Here is a 16,047-nt window from a genome sequence, read left to right on the forward strand (position 1 = left end):
TCTCAGAACGCGCGCAAATATTAAGCTCTCTGTGAAGTATTGTGTTTAAATGGACAAATTCACACAAAAATTATGTCAAAATGCCCGTCTTGGTGAGTATCCTAGCAGACATAGTCGGCTGAACGTACTGGATCAGTGCGTTCTCTTAAAGTGACAGCACTTTCTTAATGTTAATCAAACAGCAACAACACGGAAATCTCTCACTGCTCTTGACTGAATAACTTTTGTAACTTTAATAAGGATTCATCTTTAATTTATACAGTCAAATATGCAATGTTATTTTACATTTGATTTATTCAATTTCTGTGCCTAAAAACTATGTTAGACCTACCTAAAAAAAACTGAAAAGCACTGTTTATTTTATTTGTATCTTTTTTCACTGTTTATTTATTTGTGCTGTTGCTTGTAGTTAGATTATTTGTTCTTATTTTCTTTATTTTTATTTGACAATATCGTTTTTTCCCTAAACATAGCACATACCATGACTCTAAAACCGTGATACAAACCGAACCATAAGTTGAACCGTTGCACCCTTATTGTTCACAGCATTGCACTTCATGACAGATAGGAATTCATCAACCGGAAGCATCAACATCATGATCAACATCCAAAGACTGAATTATTTCGACACATCACAGGCATAAAATGTACTCAAAATAAGCTAGTTATCTTGACAAATAAGCTGTTCTTGAAATTTCGGTGATGCCACGAAAAAAATCCACACAGAAATCCAAACCCAGCTAAAGTTGCCGTTTTCTTGCCTTTCCTGGCACTGACCTGATTGCCATTCGTGTGGATTGACTTTAAGGTGTGTTTGCACTTTCTAATGTTAGAAAAGTTTCTGAACCGAATGATGAGAACCAGCAGGTGTTTCTGCGTCGAAAGTAAACCTAGAGATCACTGAAATCAGTTTTTAGGAAGAGATGTATTCTTTTTGCAGAAATTAATAAAACGTAGTGTCAATAATATAATTAATTTCATTATTTATCATGTTATAAAATAAAATTTGAGTACTGTATATCGAATCCCTTGATATAATCTATAATTTACAGCAATTAATACAAATTACATATGTTTATCATTGTTATGGCTACGACTACTTTATCTTATAGCTTATGGAACTTTAGCTGGGTTTTCACAGGCGGGGTCACATGTATCCCAATTGAGAAGAAAAGACAATCACAACTTCTGTTTTATGCCGATTTTAAGATTCAGTTCACAGTGGTTGCACCAAGGATGAGTTTGAGCAGAATCTAGTTGCAGCAATCAAAATTTTATTAACATTAACTCAAATTAGCAATCACTCTAGAGAGAGATCAAGACACAGGATCAGAACAACCACTTGAAACTGATGTATGAACGGAACTGGGAACTCATAAAACTAAACCACAACATAAACCTGACATAAATTTTATACATAGATATTTCACCATAAATATGTTTCATCATATACAACGAAAGAGTAAGAAAACCTGCATTATAGCTCAAGCTGCGAGGTCTCTCTGTATAACACAGGTACCTTTATGTTCAGCTGCTAATGAGAGGTCTGTAATCTTGGTGTTTATTGTGTTTAAACACGGCAAAAAATGCTTTTCTTACTTAAATTTTTGTCTTTTTTCAGCCAAAATATCTAAAAATTCTTAAATCAAGAAGGATTTTCTAGACAAGTAAAAATCATTATCATCAAAAACATGTCAAAATTAAGTGAGTTTTTGCCTGAAACAAGCAAAATAATCTGCCAATGGGGTAAACAAAATAATCTTGTTTTCTGTTTGAAATAAGATTATTTTGCTTACCCCATTGGCAGATTATTTTGCTTGTTCTAAGCAAAAACTCACTTAATTTTTACTGTTTTTTTCTGAAAACAAGACAATAATTTGTACTTGTCTAGAAAATCCTTCTTGATTTAAGAATTTTTAGATATTTTGCCTTAAAACAAGACAAAAAAATTTTTTCAAAAATACTTACAAAAAGTAAGAAAAGCATTTTTTGCAGTGAACTGGTTTTGAGTATGACACACTTGGCATTGCTCAAGGATCTTTCTGCACGTGCTCACAGGCTAGAACTCGTCTTCGTAAAGAAAGGCTGTAAAGGAAAGGTTGTGTGGAAAGCCCTTATATGGAGGTGGCTTGGGCATGTTTATGCAAATGCCTAACCTCGAGCATGCAGTCATTCATTTAGAATACTCCAAATTCATTAACATTACAGTGAGGTTAAGAACAAATGAATGTGTTGAGAAGTAGGTGGAAATATTTTCGTGAGAAGTTCCCCGGTGCACACAAATACGAAATAATCTACACAGTTATTATTGAATGAGACCCAATGTTTTTCTAAAAGTCTTCAGCATTTGGAACAATACAAGGCTAGATAAAAAAATGAGCTTTTAAGTATAGTTGAACTACTCATTTAATACATGAAGCCAAGTCTATCTACTTCACCTAAAAAACACCCAAGGACAACTGTAAAAAAGAAAAAGAAAAACAACAACAACTGTTGTATCACAGTGTCTCACTCTCTCTGTACTAGCTCATATTTTCTGAGCAATTCTGGAACAATTTGTTGCAGCACTTCTCATGTTACTGACTCACCAGGATGAATCACTTCTGTTGTGGCGTTCATCATTCATCACTTTGAAAAAAATAAAAAAGCCTCATAAATGTAAATGCATGATATAATAGCACAAAAGTCTGTATGTCCATATGAGACTTGTGTGTATATGCATAAAGAATAAGGAACTGGCTGTTTGATGTTTTAATTGGTGATTTGTGAAGGGATTTATAAGTGAAAGTGAATTGACGTGTGGCCAAGTATGGTGAACCATACTCTGAATTTGTGCTCAGCATTTAACCCATCCGTGAACACACACAGTAGTGAACACACACACACACACCGTGAACACACACCCGGAGCTTTAATTGACGTTACTGAGCTCAGGGATGCCTTATTTAAGACAAGACTAAACCAGGATTTAAAGGTGCCATAGAATGCATTGATACAATATTTAAAATTATTCTCTGATATCTACATAGAAGGTATGTGGCTTAGGTAAGGGCAAAAAATCTCCAGAAACGGTTTTACATGTCCATTTGCAACCCTAGGATTTGTCCCTAGAATGAAATGGTCTGTTTTTACCTTATTTGGAAGTATATGCAAATGTTGGGGGCGTAACTATTTGTGATCCCGACTGTAACATCACAGTCAGTGTTATGTTCTGAATCGCCTATTTTTCAGTGGTCTTTTGCATGCACGAGATTTACATAAGACGGAGGAAACAATGTTGTTTGAGGCTCACGGTATTTTCATTTCCATGTACAGAACTGTTATTATTCAACTATGCCAAGGTAAATACAGTTTTCCATTCTATGGCACCTTTAACCATGTAGAGGCAGACAAACGAGAACCAATTCCTTGGCTCGCTGTCTGTTTACCCCAAAGAATAGAACAGGTGCACAAGAGATTCCATGAACTGCATTTCAAACACCGGAACAACTCAACAGATGCACCAATATTTCAAGTGGGACTGTTAACCTCCACTAGCAGCCCAAGTGGAAGTGGGGCCTCCAGACCCATCTCAACACTATTAGAAATTATTCAGAAGGCAATGAGCAGAATGACAGTGGTTTCGGAAAGAGAGCAACAAGGGAGATGAAAGAGAAAGGATGAGTCAGACAGTATTTCTACCTCTGGACATTAAAGACAATTTCCAGGAAGTGTATTGAGGCAGATAATTTTTGTACAGATTGCTTGATGGCATAAATAGGTAGAGTAAAATGTAATGCACAGTGTCTCTTTTATCTCACTGCTATACCAAGAGAGACATTTAGACAAACACACACACAATAGCTATAGCTGATGTATATTTCAGCACTTCAGATCTGTACCCAGAGAGATGTTGTGATGGAGATGTTGTAAACTCCATGAGGATCACCATGCTAAATTTGGAGATGTACTGTGGATGGTGCACTGTTGCTGAGGAGAAACTTTATATCTGAGTGTTTGTGAGCACTACCGTGTAGGAGGCGGCTAACAGTAGATGATAGGACAGGGAGTGAGCTTACAGAAAAATAGAACAGACTGTGCAAAAACTATTCTAAAAACAAGACTTAACTAAAAGAACAACTTTAAAAGTTGAGTCAATAATAAAGAAGAGTGTTCAAGAACAGAACTACAAAACAAGCACAGGGAACAGGAAACTAAGCAACATAAATGTCCGAACACAAAGCGAAGGCACAAAGACAGGCACTACTTAACAGTATTCATGTTGGTTTTATATGGTTTAAATTTAGTATGGTTTTGAATTATTATATATGTATACTCATTGGCCACTTTATTAGGTACACCTTGCTAGTATCGGGTTGGACCCCCTTTTGCCACCACATCCCAAAAGTGCTCTTTGATGTGAGATCTGTTGACTATGGAGGCCATTTGAGTATAATGAACTTATGTTCAAGAAACCAGTTTGAGATGATTTGAGCTTTGTGACGTGGCACATTATCCTGCTGGAAGTATCAAAAGATTTGTACACTGTGGTCATAAAGGGATGGTCAGCAGCAATACTCTAGGCTGTGGCATTTAAACAATACTCTAGGCTGCGGCATTTAAACAATGCTCAGTTGGTACTAAGGGGCCCAAAGTGTGCCAAGAAAATATCCTCCACACCATTAAACCACCACCAGCAGCCTGAACCGTTGATACAAGGCAGGATGGATCCGTGCTTTCATGTTGTTTACACCAAATTCTGACCCTACCATCCTAATGTTGCTGCAGAAATTGAGGCTCATCAGACCAGGCAACCTTTATATATTGTCCAGTTTTGGTGAGCCTGTACAAACTGTAGCCTCAGTTTCCTGTTCTTAGCTGACAGAAATGGCACCCGTTATGGTCTTCTGCTGCTTTAGCTCATCTGCTTCAAGGTTTGACATGTTGTACGTTCAGAGATGCTCTTCTACATACCTTGGTTGTAACGAGTGATTATTTGAGTTACTGTTGATTATCTATCATCTCAAACTAGTCTGGCCATTCTCCTCTGACTTCTGGCATCAACAAGGCATTTTTGCCCACGGAACTGCCGCTCATTGGATTTTTTTAAATAATTTTTTTGCACAATTCTCTTTAATCCCTAGAGATGGTTGTGTGTGAAAATCCCAGTAGATCAGCAGTTTCTGAAATACTCACACCAGCCCATCTTGTACCAACAACCATGCCACGTTCAAAGTCAATTAAATCAATTTTCTTCCCCATTCCGATGCTCGGTTTGAACTTCAGCAGATTGTCTTGACCATGTCTACATGCCTAAATGCAATGAGTTCTTGCCTTGTGATTGGCTGATTAGATATTTGCATTAACAAACAGTTGAACAGGTGTACTTAATCAAGTGGCCGGTGAATGTATACTGTTTTAATACAGAAATGAAAAACATGCCTATCATAGACGGTGTATGAATTGCAATTTCATTGTATTTTAAAATAAATAAACATAAATAGATCCAGACTATTCAATATGATGTCATTGACCTAGCTAAGAGAAACTGTTCATCATCACAAAATCAAATTCTGCTCTCTCCACTCCATAAACCGTAATGTTTGGGTTTTTTTAATTACAGATTCTTGTGTGGCACACACGGACGGAAAAACCTGTCCTGGTGAACGAAGGCAAGAAAGGCTTTACAGACCCAAACGTGGAGATCTGACATCTGCTTCGGTGTCGGTAATGAAAAAGCAATCTGTTCAGACTTAATCATCTCAGGTGTCACTGAGCAAATATGGGGTCATTGAAGGACATGAACCATGTGTTTGAAATGCATCTGGCCCTTCTAAGTGACAGAAGTGTGGCTTTGTACACTGAACATTCTTCTTACTTTGTGTTGCAGGGATGCTTCCAGAAGGACCCAAAAGGGGATGGCAGGGAGATATTACCTAATACCACATTTTTGAACAGTTTGGATGCTTTTTCCTGTAAACCACAACTAAACAAGCTCAACAATATGGACTTATTATTCTAAAGCACAGATTAGTCTTTTTTAAGGCAATATCATCAGTATTTTGCAAGAATAAAACCAGAGGGCACTAGACAGAAAGGAAATTGTTATGTAAATTGATGAGGGAACATGTGAGAACTGATAAAACTCCTCACTTCCATGGTTTTATAAACTCTGGATGAAGAAGAGACACAAAAAAATGGTTACAACAGTCTCAAAGACTGACCAAGAGCGAACAGTCATCCATTTATGAACGTTGATGTTCCTTCACCTCTAACGGATTGATACTTAAAAACATAAAGAAGGGAATGTCTTCTTTTTACATAATGTGTATTTTAAGTTTATGTTTTTGTCGTTTACATTATTGTCTTGCTAGCACAGCACTACTGATATTTTGCCTTAGTTCAAATTCAGCGTCACTTTGCAGTATTAAACCAGTTCTATCATATAACAGGGCTAGCTGCTATACTGGATTTAGTGATTACAAAGTTGTAACACGGTTCTCATGACTAAGACCTAAATGATATGAATAGCACTTGAATTTGTTCCTGTGTGTCCATTGTTCCTGTTAGGACATGCGTTGTAAATATAATTTAAAGATGAACAAACAGAGACTTTAAAATAAAGTGGTCTAGCATTCAACAGAACAAACAATGTAACTACTGTATTTGTACTTCAGTTTAAAGTAAGAATCCATAGTTTAACTATTACAACATCTATAAAACTTCACACATGTTCACAGTGGTTATACCAAAGGAGACAGAGCTGATGGGTAGGGTTTCACAATGTTAGTATTCAATATTAATTGGGCTAGCCTCCGAGAGCAGCACAGAGCTAGCTCGCCTTAGTAAATATTCAGATGTATTTATATGTCAAACCGAAGCTTTGGGCTTTGCAGAGGGGACATGTCATGAAGACATGTTGCTGTACTAATGAAGCTAATACTGAGCCACCTGGGAATCTAGAGTGAACAAAATGTATGCTTGCATAAAGCAAAGCTATTTTCTTATATCAAAAACTGTGAGTGAATATTCAAGGCACATCACTGAAATTGCACGTGCAAAAAATCTTAACCTGTGCTAATATTACGATAAATCTGGCCTGATTAGCATTAGACTACTAAATTTGTGAATCACTTTAAGCCGCCTTTTCAGTGCTTACGTCAGATTATAGACCCAAATTTGTTCGCAATGGTCCGATCCTTTATGGATTCCAGTGTTGTGAAAAATTAGGGTCTCCACTGGGACCTCAAGTGATACCATTGGCTTAAAGAACTTTTAATGGGTACTCTGTTTAGCGCCGGATTACAATTACTACAAAATCATGTTATATGTCTGTTTTAGTTAGCCTACAGACTAGCATAGCAAACAGATTAATTTGATCCTTTTATTAAAGGATCATTTTCAACCAGGTTTGCATCATTACAATAATGTTGTAATGAAGTAGTATATGTATGGTTAATAGCCAAATGACACATTTTGCGTCATTTGACAGACATTTCCAGACAAATAAATGGGGATATCTGGGTGCGGGTAACATGGAGAAGGAGTACAAATCATGTTCACTTACATATACTAACAACATTGTAACAATATAAAGCTGGTTGAAAATTGCGTAAGTTGAATGAATGTAAACTATCGATAATTAAAAAAAAAACTCTCTCCTAAATACCTGCTGCTTCTGTAGAATAGGCGTTAATAATAAATAAACATCATTATTTACACTGTTTCTATTCTCCAAAATTAGTCTTATTACTGCATGTTTTCAGCTATTCATTAACCGTAGGGTAAATACTTGTGTTGTGACTTGTAGCTTCACAAACAAGTGCGTAGACAATGAAAAGGTGGCTTTAAGCCCAAAGTATACTCAGGTTTTTATGCATATGCTAAGATATGCGTACAGTGCGCTTGATGTAAATATCATCATCAACATCGCTAAGTATTTGCGCCAAAACCCAAAGTACACTTTGGGCTTAAGTCCAGAGACACAGCCACAATAAACAAGCACTTATGTGAGGAAATTAATACATACCCGGCACTCTTGTTTAAACGAGTACAAAGACATGTTTATCGGTCATAACTTCTGGAAAGAAATGGCGCAGACACTAGACAAGGATGAAACATTCTAGTGTGCATGTTTGGAGTATATTTTGAAAGTGTTTGCATCAAAATTCAAGTATACTTTGGGCTTTAAACTGGCTTAAAAGAAGCAACAGTATATTGTAGCCCTCTGCAGCACCTATAATCAACACACTGTAAACACTTGTATCATGAAAAATGCATATACGTGCATTTTTATACCCTGAGCACAAAAGTAAAAAAGGAAAGAAAGTAAACAAATAAGCAAGCAAGCCCTCCAGCTGTTTCATGTTTCATCTGGAAAATACATTTACGGGTAGATGTCGAGGTTTGCTGCGTTACTTGTAGCTATACATAAGCATTTTTTTTTTTTTTTAAACATTGTAAAGCACAAATAGTTCATATGTCTGACCATAGAACATTATTTGAGGAACAGAAGTTTTCCTCTGCCAGTTCATTCTCACTTCGTTTGGGTGGCATTGACAGATTTGAAAGGGTTAGTAAATCTTGTACTGTCACTTTAACAACCCATAATTAGCTCATCAATCAGTTGTGAGGCTTAGGGTGCATAGCACGTTTAATGGGATAAAACTTTTCAAATTTTGAGGACATAACCTCCTCCTGGGATGTGATGGATTATGGCTGTAGGATGTTTCAGAAAAAGCAACTCCTCATTTCTTTGTAATTTCTGAAGTTTGTGTGAAATCAAAGTCTTCAGTGAGCACACACATAATAACACACAGCTCTGCGCTCTTATCTACGGCTAACAAAGTACCACATCCCTACTGAGTTTCAAAATCCTCTTGAGCTCACAGAGGCCTTCAGAACGGCCAGACAATACACACGCAGCCTAATGAAGGACGGGACTGTCATTAAACTGAAAGACAGATTTTTTTTTCCCTCAACTCACATTCTCTTTTATTGAGCAATTAGCAAGCTCAGTCCATTAAAAGATGAAAACCATAGAAAAACGAGGACTTTATTGTAGCATTTCGACTGTCTGAAATGCAACCATCTTTATGGAGACACTTGCAGTAGCTTTTATTTGATTCACATCTGTGTTTCCAGTATTTCATTAGTCTGTGGTTCATAGGGGTCAACTTCTCTGCCAAGTTTGTTTTCCTTTCATGCTCTGAAAAACCACATCCATCCTTTCTTTCCACATTCACCTTCAGAGCACACGAGTGCATGTATACTAACACTGCAAGACAATTACCATGGCACCTGTTAGTTGCTTTAACGGTGATGCTGAGATAAAATTGTTTGCTTTAGAACCAGAACACGATAGCTGAGGCAAAGCAAAGCAAACCATAAAGATGACATATGAACATGTGAATTCATTCGTCAAGAAATTGCCTTCTAGCCTGTTTCTTTTTCGCAGCTGCATCTGTTTTGTGTCAGATGCTGCCACAAACTCCCCACTTAATGTATTGTTGAAGAAAAACAACTGTTGTACGAGGTTTATGTATTTATTCTATATTGATATATTTATGTATTTATTTACATTACAGAGTCTTTTCTTATGAAGCTGTACTTCCGCTCAAATATAAAACGTCTGTTTCTTTCTTATTTCATGAAACACTGGCTGAGCTCACAAACAGCACAGACCCATTTTTGTTTTCTCATATTGCTACTGAACTGGGACTTGATTGATGGACTAACAAAACAGGCGGCTCATTAAAAAGCTGTTGACGAAACCGACGTTAGGTTATGACCTGCGGCACAAGCCTCCAGTAATCAAGGACATCTCTCCTGATTTACAATCTGATTCCGAGCCACATTAGCACCGTTGTATAATTATCCAAAATCATGCCAGGCTGTTTGGTCATCTATTTTTGTAAAAGTGATCAGGTTTTCCATATTGCCCAGACTAAGTGCTTTGCTGAAATTAGTATGTTTGCCCGAAAACACCCACCTTCATCTTCTCTCTTACTTGCAAGACGAAACATTTCTGCATGTTGCTCTTGTAAATGTTCTTCTTTTTGTTCCACAGATCATCTCAGAACGAAAGAGAATAAAAATGTCAGAAAATAATAAATGTGTTAGGAAAAAAATAATGTGTTTTGAGTTATTGGATGTGTATTTCAGTATTTTATTTTTTTTTTTATGATTTTGCTTTACACGTGCATGTCATATGCACATCTTACCACTTAAGGCAAGACACTATACAGGCAAAACCATAGTTTTTTCATGCACTGGCCAATATTGAGATTTGTTGGGCTATTTTGCGTGTTTATTTTATTGCAATTCTTAATGCCTTTCTCAAAATCTCCTGCGCTGAGCCAGAAAAATTGCCTAATGTGATTAATCAACTGGGGTGATATCTTAGTTATTTTTAGCTTATTCACCTGTGGCATCTTGCCTTAAGTAAGAAAACGTTTAACCGGGAATTATTTTGATCTAATATCATGTTCTCTGGTTTTCAAAGATGTGCATTTCAGGTTGGAATAGTCTTCAGTCATTCTGTAAAATTAAAATTCAAAAAAGATTTTCATTCAACTGTGATGTTTTTGTTGGAGGCGCATTTTGTTCTTCTATAATTTCATTTCATAACAAACCAACAACATTTCTCAATGAAGAGCAAAGGATGTAATGTCACCGAGTCAAATGGAGCATATACTGAAAGCTGGACTGGGGCAGCATATATGTGGAGATTGGAGCGAAGTTCCAATTCCCAGTCAATGCATGCTGCAATAAGCCGGCTCCATTGGTTCCACTCCAGGTTGTTAATTTTCTCACTGGCAAGAGAAACCCGCTTGAAGCGATCATTTGAGCAAGAGAAAACACGAGCTGCCATTACTTTGAAACAGCCACTCATCAAATCACACAGAATTTATTCAGTTTCTACTCAACACTGTATATTACAGTTTGGAATGGTGTGAACACAGACAAACGGAGCAATAGCAAAGCAGCTTGGGTCAATCAGATTTGAAGACTGGAACTGTTTCATAATGTTTTAAATGAAGGTATAAAGTAATTATACTATGAAGTGTTGATGGCAGCAGTCCTGTAATGTTTGAATAGTATTTGAAAACTATTCAAAATATATTGTGATTGAAAGAAAAATGCTTTTTGCGTTTTCTCGCAAAGTATTGCGTTTCCTCAAGAAACTGCATTTGCTCACAAAATATGCATTCTCTCGCAAAACTATTGTGTTCCACCAACAAATGAAAAAGCATTGAAATATAATTTTTCCTACCTTCTCATTTTTTACTATCACTATGTCCCTTTAGGGGCTCTGTATTAAATAGAACCAGGGGCATAGCAATCATTGTAACTTAAGTGGGGGAACATGTGACATGAGAGAAATATTAATGTATGTTATTGCTGAAGAAAACCAGTGTATATGAAAGAGCCATTGAAACCACATGCTTCTGAACACCACAGAAAATGTGAAACCCACGAAAATATTCACAAGATCTGTTGCATCACACAACACCAGGCAGCTGACAGTCTTTAACAGTCAGACCCAAGCTGTTGTTGTGACAGATCTCATCAAATCCGCCATAATGTTCCTGTTTGTACTCATCATTTATGCTAATCAGACCTATTGCTATGGCACTTACTTATTTTAATATTGTTGTTTTTATGTTCTTTGACACCATTTAAAGGGGTCATATGATGCGATTTCAATTTTTCCTTTCTCTTTGGAGTGTTACAAGCTCTTGGTGCATAAAGAAGATCTGTAAAGTTGCAAAGACTAAAGTCTCAAATCCAAAGAGATATTCTTTATAAAAGTTAAGAGTCAACCACGCCTACCTAAAACGGCTCGTTCTAACACGCCCCCACATGTCTACGTCACGATGTGGGAAGCTTTGCATAACGCCGCCCAAATGTTCATGCAAAGAAAGAAGGCGTAACTTTTATTCTCACTGTAGTATTGTTGCTGCCGCCATGTCGTGAAGACGCTGTGTGTTTCGTTGTGAAAGCGAAACTACTTTGTTTGGTCTTCCAAAAGAGGACACGACTAGAAATCAGTGGTTAAGTTGTATTACACTGTTCAAGAACAGTTCAACAACCCAAATATTCAGATGTGTGCAGCACATTTTATGGAGGACTGTTTCCTGATCCTGGTAGAGTAGACTACAATGCCGGCTGTTCTTACTCACAGACTGTAAGTACGTTTTCATATTTAAAGGACACACCTCGCTTTTCAGACCGATGAGCTTTGTAAAAATCGACGCTTTTCAGAAAGGCGGGGCATAGAGGAGAAACAATAATGTACAGTATGTGGAAAATAATGTGGTTTTTTTTTACCTTAAACATATAAACACATTTCATTACACCAAGTACACAAAATAATGTTCTTTTTAGCATCATCATATGACCCCTTTAATCAGTATTCCAAATTCTATCACATTTCATTCAACACAACATTGCACAAACGATTTGTAGTTTAAGTGTGTATGAGAGGGATTTACTCCAACAAAGTAAATTTGAAAGATGAATACCTCATTTGGGAAAAGAAGGAATTATTTTTAAGAAGAAAGAAGTATAAATTGGCAAGTATGATAGAAATGCTGTATCTACAGTAATATGCTGTATCTGTTGGTTATACAAGGTCCCTAAGTGAGCATCAGAGTCTCGCACCTCCAAACTAGGGAATTGTTTACAAGAAGCAATTTTAAGGACAGCCAGGAATACTACTGATCTAAAATGTAAATACCGCATATTCTACATTTCATTTAGTGGTGAACTGGTGATACTATGTGAAGATATGGTGTCGATTCAGCTCAATATATATATATTATAAAATGATAAACCTCACAACTGAGCCTTTAAACCATTTTTTTTAAGAAAAGGGATGAGTCAGAAGTATAAAGTATTATATTAATTTAAAGCAGGGTTATGTGGGTGGATTTTCTGATCAAAAACTACAGACTGGATTATTGAAAATGTACATTCATTCTCTGCCAGTAGGAGGCGCTTTTGGAACTTCGGAAATATATCGGTTTCCCCGGTAACAGCTGTAAACAAAGCAGCTCTGCGCTCAAAAACGCTACTTTATATACTTTACAGACAAAATGAAAATTCCATCGAAACTTTTCTGAAGACAGTCGGTTCCCTTCAGAGATTCATTAATATAAAAACTTGAATTAGTGAGAATGAGAAAAGTGCAAAAAATATCCTATGTTAATGAGGAAAGTCCACTGATGAGTTACCGGCGTAAGCCTACTGTATGTGCCTGGGGTCAGCCCAATTGCATACACTCTCCAAAGGCTGTCTAATTCTAAACTTTAATATACATGTCACGATCAACCACTGCTCCATCGGCCCTGCTGTGGTGGTCTTCTGCTCCACCCTGGTGGTCTTCGGCTCCGCCCTTGCTTTCTGATCTGCTGGCCCCACCCTGGATACCTGCTCCTTCAGCTCCACCCTGGCTCCCCGATTCGCCTCAATCTTCAGTCCTACTTTCCGTCCATGGGCCTGGCCCTCCATCCCTCCCCCTGTTGCCCCTCTGGTCTACCTCCCACAATAAGCAGTCCAAACAATGACAGAGTTCAGGGCTGAGGCAAACAGAGTAATGCAGCTGCAACACATGCAGGACTTCACCATGAATGACTGAATGAACCAGGCTATATATACCCTGCGTTCCATTTGGAAGGGCTCATCCCTATGCCCTAATCCCTTCAAAGGGTTTACCCTCCGGAGTGAGAGCTTCGAAGGGTTGAAGGGTGTAGGGGACCAAACAACTGTTTCTTGAAGTGCCCTTCTGCGTCATCATCACGTGCCCACATGGAGGCGCCGTCAGCACAAAGGATCATGGGAACCCGAAGTGTCCATCAGTTGTACCCTTCGAAATCCTTCATTCTGAAAGGCCTTTTGAAGTGGCCAGTTTTGAGCACTTCGGTTTGGAACGACTCTTCAATATGGCGGCCATGATTGTTTTCACTCCAAAGTGCCTTTCGGAGGGCGATATATCCCCTTTGGAACGCACTGATAGGGTGAGCAGACAGGGTTAAGGAGACACATGTGCAAACAATGAGTACTGATGAGTCCGGGCAAAGGTTTGTGGGAAATTAAGTCCAAGACTGAGTGACAGAGGTATGGGATGGAGTGCCCTCTAGTGGTTATCAAGGGCACTCCAGCTGGTGATCGTGACAATACATTTATTTTTAGTTATTTTAACTACAAATTTAAATTAAACTGAAAAAAAATGATGAAAAGGAAATTATACATTTACACACAAGTAATAAATTACAATAAACATATAATACACACTGTTGCTCAATATTTAATTACAGCTTCAGATGTATGATATTTTCATTTGCTACAAGCAGGATACACAAGAAGCATGTTCAACGCGGACACACAGACAGTTTTCATGGTAATAAACACCTTAAACAGCAACCGTTCGCGTGTCCGCGCTTAATGCGCATCTCATATTTGAAAAGCATTTTAGGGGGCCCTTGGCTTTTGGGGGCCCAAGCTGGTTGCCGACCTTTGATTAATGGGTTAGTCCGCCCCTGGATAAATTAGCTTCACGGTTCTAGAGAGCTCCCTCCATATATCATTCAAGTAATCACTGACCTTTTGTGGGGGGTCAGATAAATTTCCTCCGCTTCTAACAGAACCGCTATGAGCAAAATGCCTAAAAATGGACTCTGGCAGCCTTGACCTTTGTGTGAGTGTAACTGTTTGAGAGTTTAATATCATACTGAATGTAACATACAAACAGGGTCAAAAATTGATTGTGAAGATTGCATCCCCTGCAGGACACAAATAGCACAAATGCTAAAATTGATGCTATTATGATTTGCATATTATATTATGATTGCATTATTGTATGATTGAGGTTAAGTCACAGGGTTCCTGGAACAGGAAAAAAAATATTTTTATAAAACATATCCTTTTGTATCACATTTACTAAGGGTGCATTGTTTATCCATTTGATCTTTCATTCAAAACTTTCAAAAAACATATAATGTTAATCTAACCTAAATTCTTGAGTAAAATATCTCTAAAGCATATTCCCATTCATATTTGCATTTGTTTTAGCACACCAGGGTGACTAGGAACATGAAATTATACAGCCATGACTTCCTGAAATATGTACATATGTACAGTATCTCACAAAAGTGAGTACACCCCTCACTTTTCAGCAACCATTTTAGTATATCTTCTCAAGGGACAATACTATAGAAATGAAACTTGGATATATTTTAGAGTAGTCAATGTGCTGCTTGTATAGCAGTACAGATTTACTGTCCTCTGAAAATAACTCAACATACAGCCATTATTGTCAAAATAGCTGGCAACAAAAGTGAGTACACCCTAAAGCTGGGCTCACACTACAGGAGTTTTAAAATCCTAACCGATTATAAAATCTGGTTGCAGCTCACACATAAGGAGAATCTTTGCAGATTATCTTCTCTCAAATCTTAAACATGCACACACTACAAGATTTTAACATCATGGCACATCACACACTACAAGATATTATTAAAGGCAGGGTATGTGATTTCTCAAAAACACTTTAGAAAACTTATTCGGGCCGAATAGCAAAACAAACTTGTAGCCAATCAGCAATAAGGGGCGTGTCTACTCATGATGTGGAGGAGAGAGCTTTCAGTGCATGGGACGGACATTAGCCGAGCGGACCAGCATGTACTGTGACATTCTGAAGCAGAACATGATGCCCTCCCTTCAGAAACTGGGCCGAACAGCAGTTTTCCAACATGATAACGACCCCAAACACACCGCCAGGATGACAACTGCCTTGCTGAGAAAGCTGAAGGTGAAGGTGATGGAGTGGCCAAGTATGTCTCCAGACCTGAACCCTATTGAGCACCTGTGGGGCATCCTCAAGCAGAAGGTGGAGAAGCGCCATGTGTCTAACATCCAGCTATCCAATTTTAATTTCTATAGTAGTGTCCCTTGACAACATAATAAAATGGTTGCTGAAATGTGAGGGGTGTACTCACTTTTGGGAGATACTGTATATGTACATCTTGAGAAATAAAAAGCTGCATACTGCATCAGTTAGGGTTA

The 16,047-nt window shown here is 37.7% G+C and overlaps 1 protein-coding gene across 2 annotated transcripts in view; it reads left to right on the forward strand.

The window, feature by feature from the left end:
- Positions 1 to 6,076, forward strand: part of b3gat1a (beta-1,3-glucuronyltransferase 1 (glucuronosyltransferase P) a) — a 30,394-nt gene extending 24,318 nt beyond the window's left edge. For both annotated transcript variants that reach the window (XM_016452064.1, XM_016452065.1), the window contains 2 exons: positions 5,603 to 5,706; positions 5,870 to 6,076. In XM_016452064.1, coding sequence (XP_016307550.1) covers positions 5,603 to 5,689 — 87 coding nt within the window. In that variant the 3' untranslated portion in view covers positions 5,690 to 5,706; positions 5,870 to 6,076. The remainder of the gene's footprint in view (positions 1 to 5,602; positions 5,707 to 5,869) is intronic.
- Positions 6,077 to 16,047: the final 9,971 nt, after the last annotated feature.

This window comes from Sinocyclocheilus anshuiensis, unplaced genomic scaffold, assembly GCF_001515605.1.
Source record: "Sinocyclocheilus anshuiensis isolate Anshui unplaced genomic scaffold, SAMN03320099.WGS_v1.1 scaffold643, whole genome shotgun sequence".
Lineage (NCBI taxonomy): Eukaryota > Metazoa > Chordata > Actinopteri > Cypriniformes > Cyprinidae > Sinocyclocheilus > Sinocyclocheilus anshuiensis.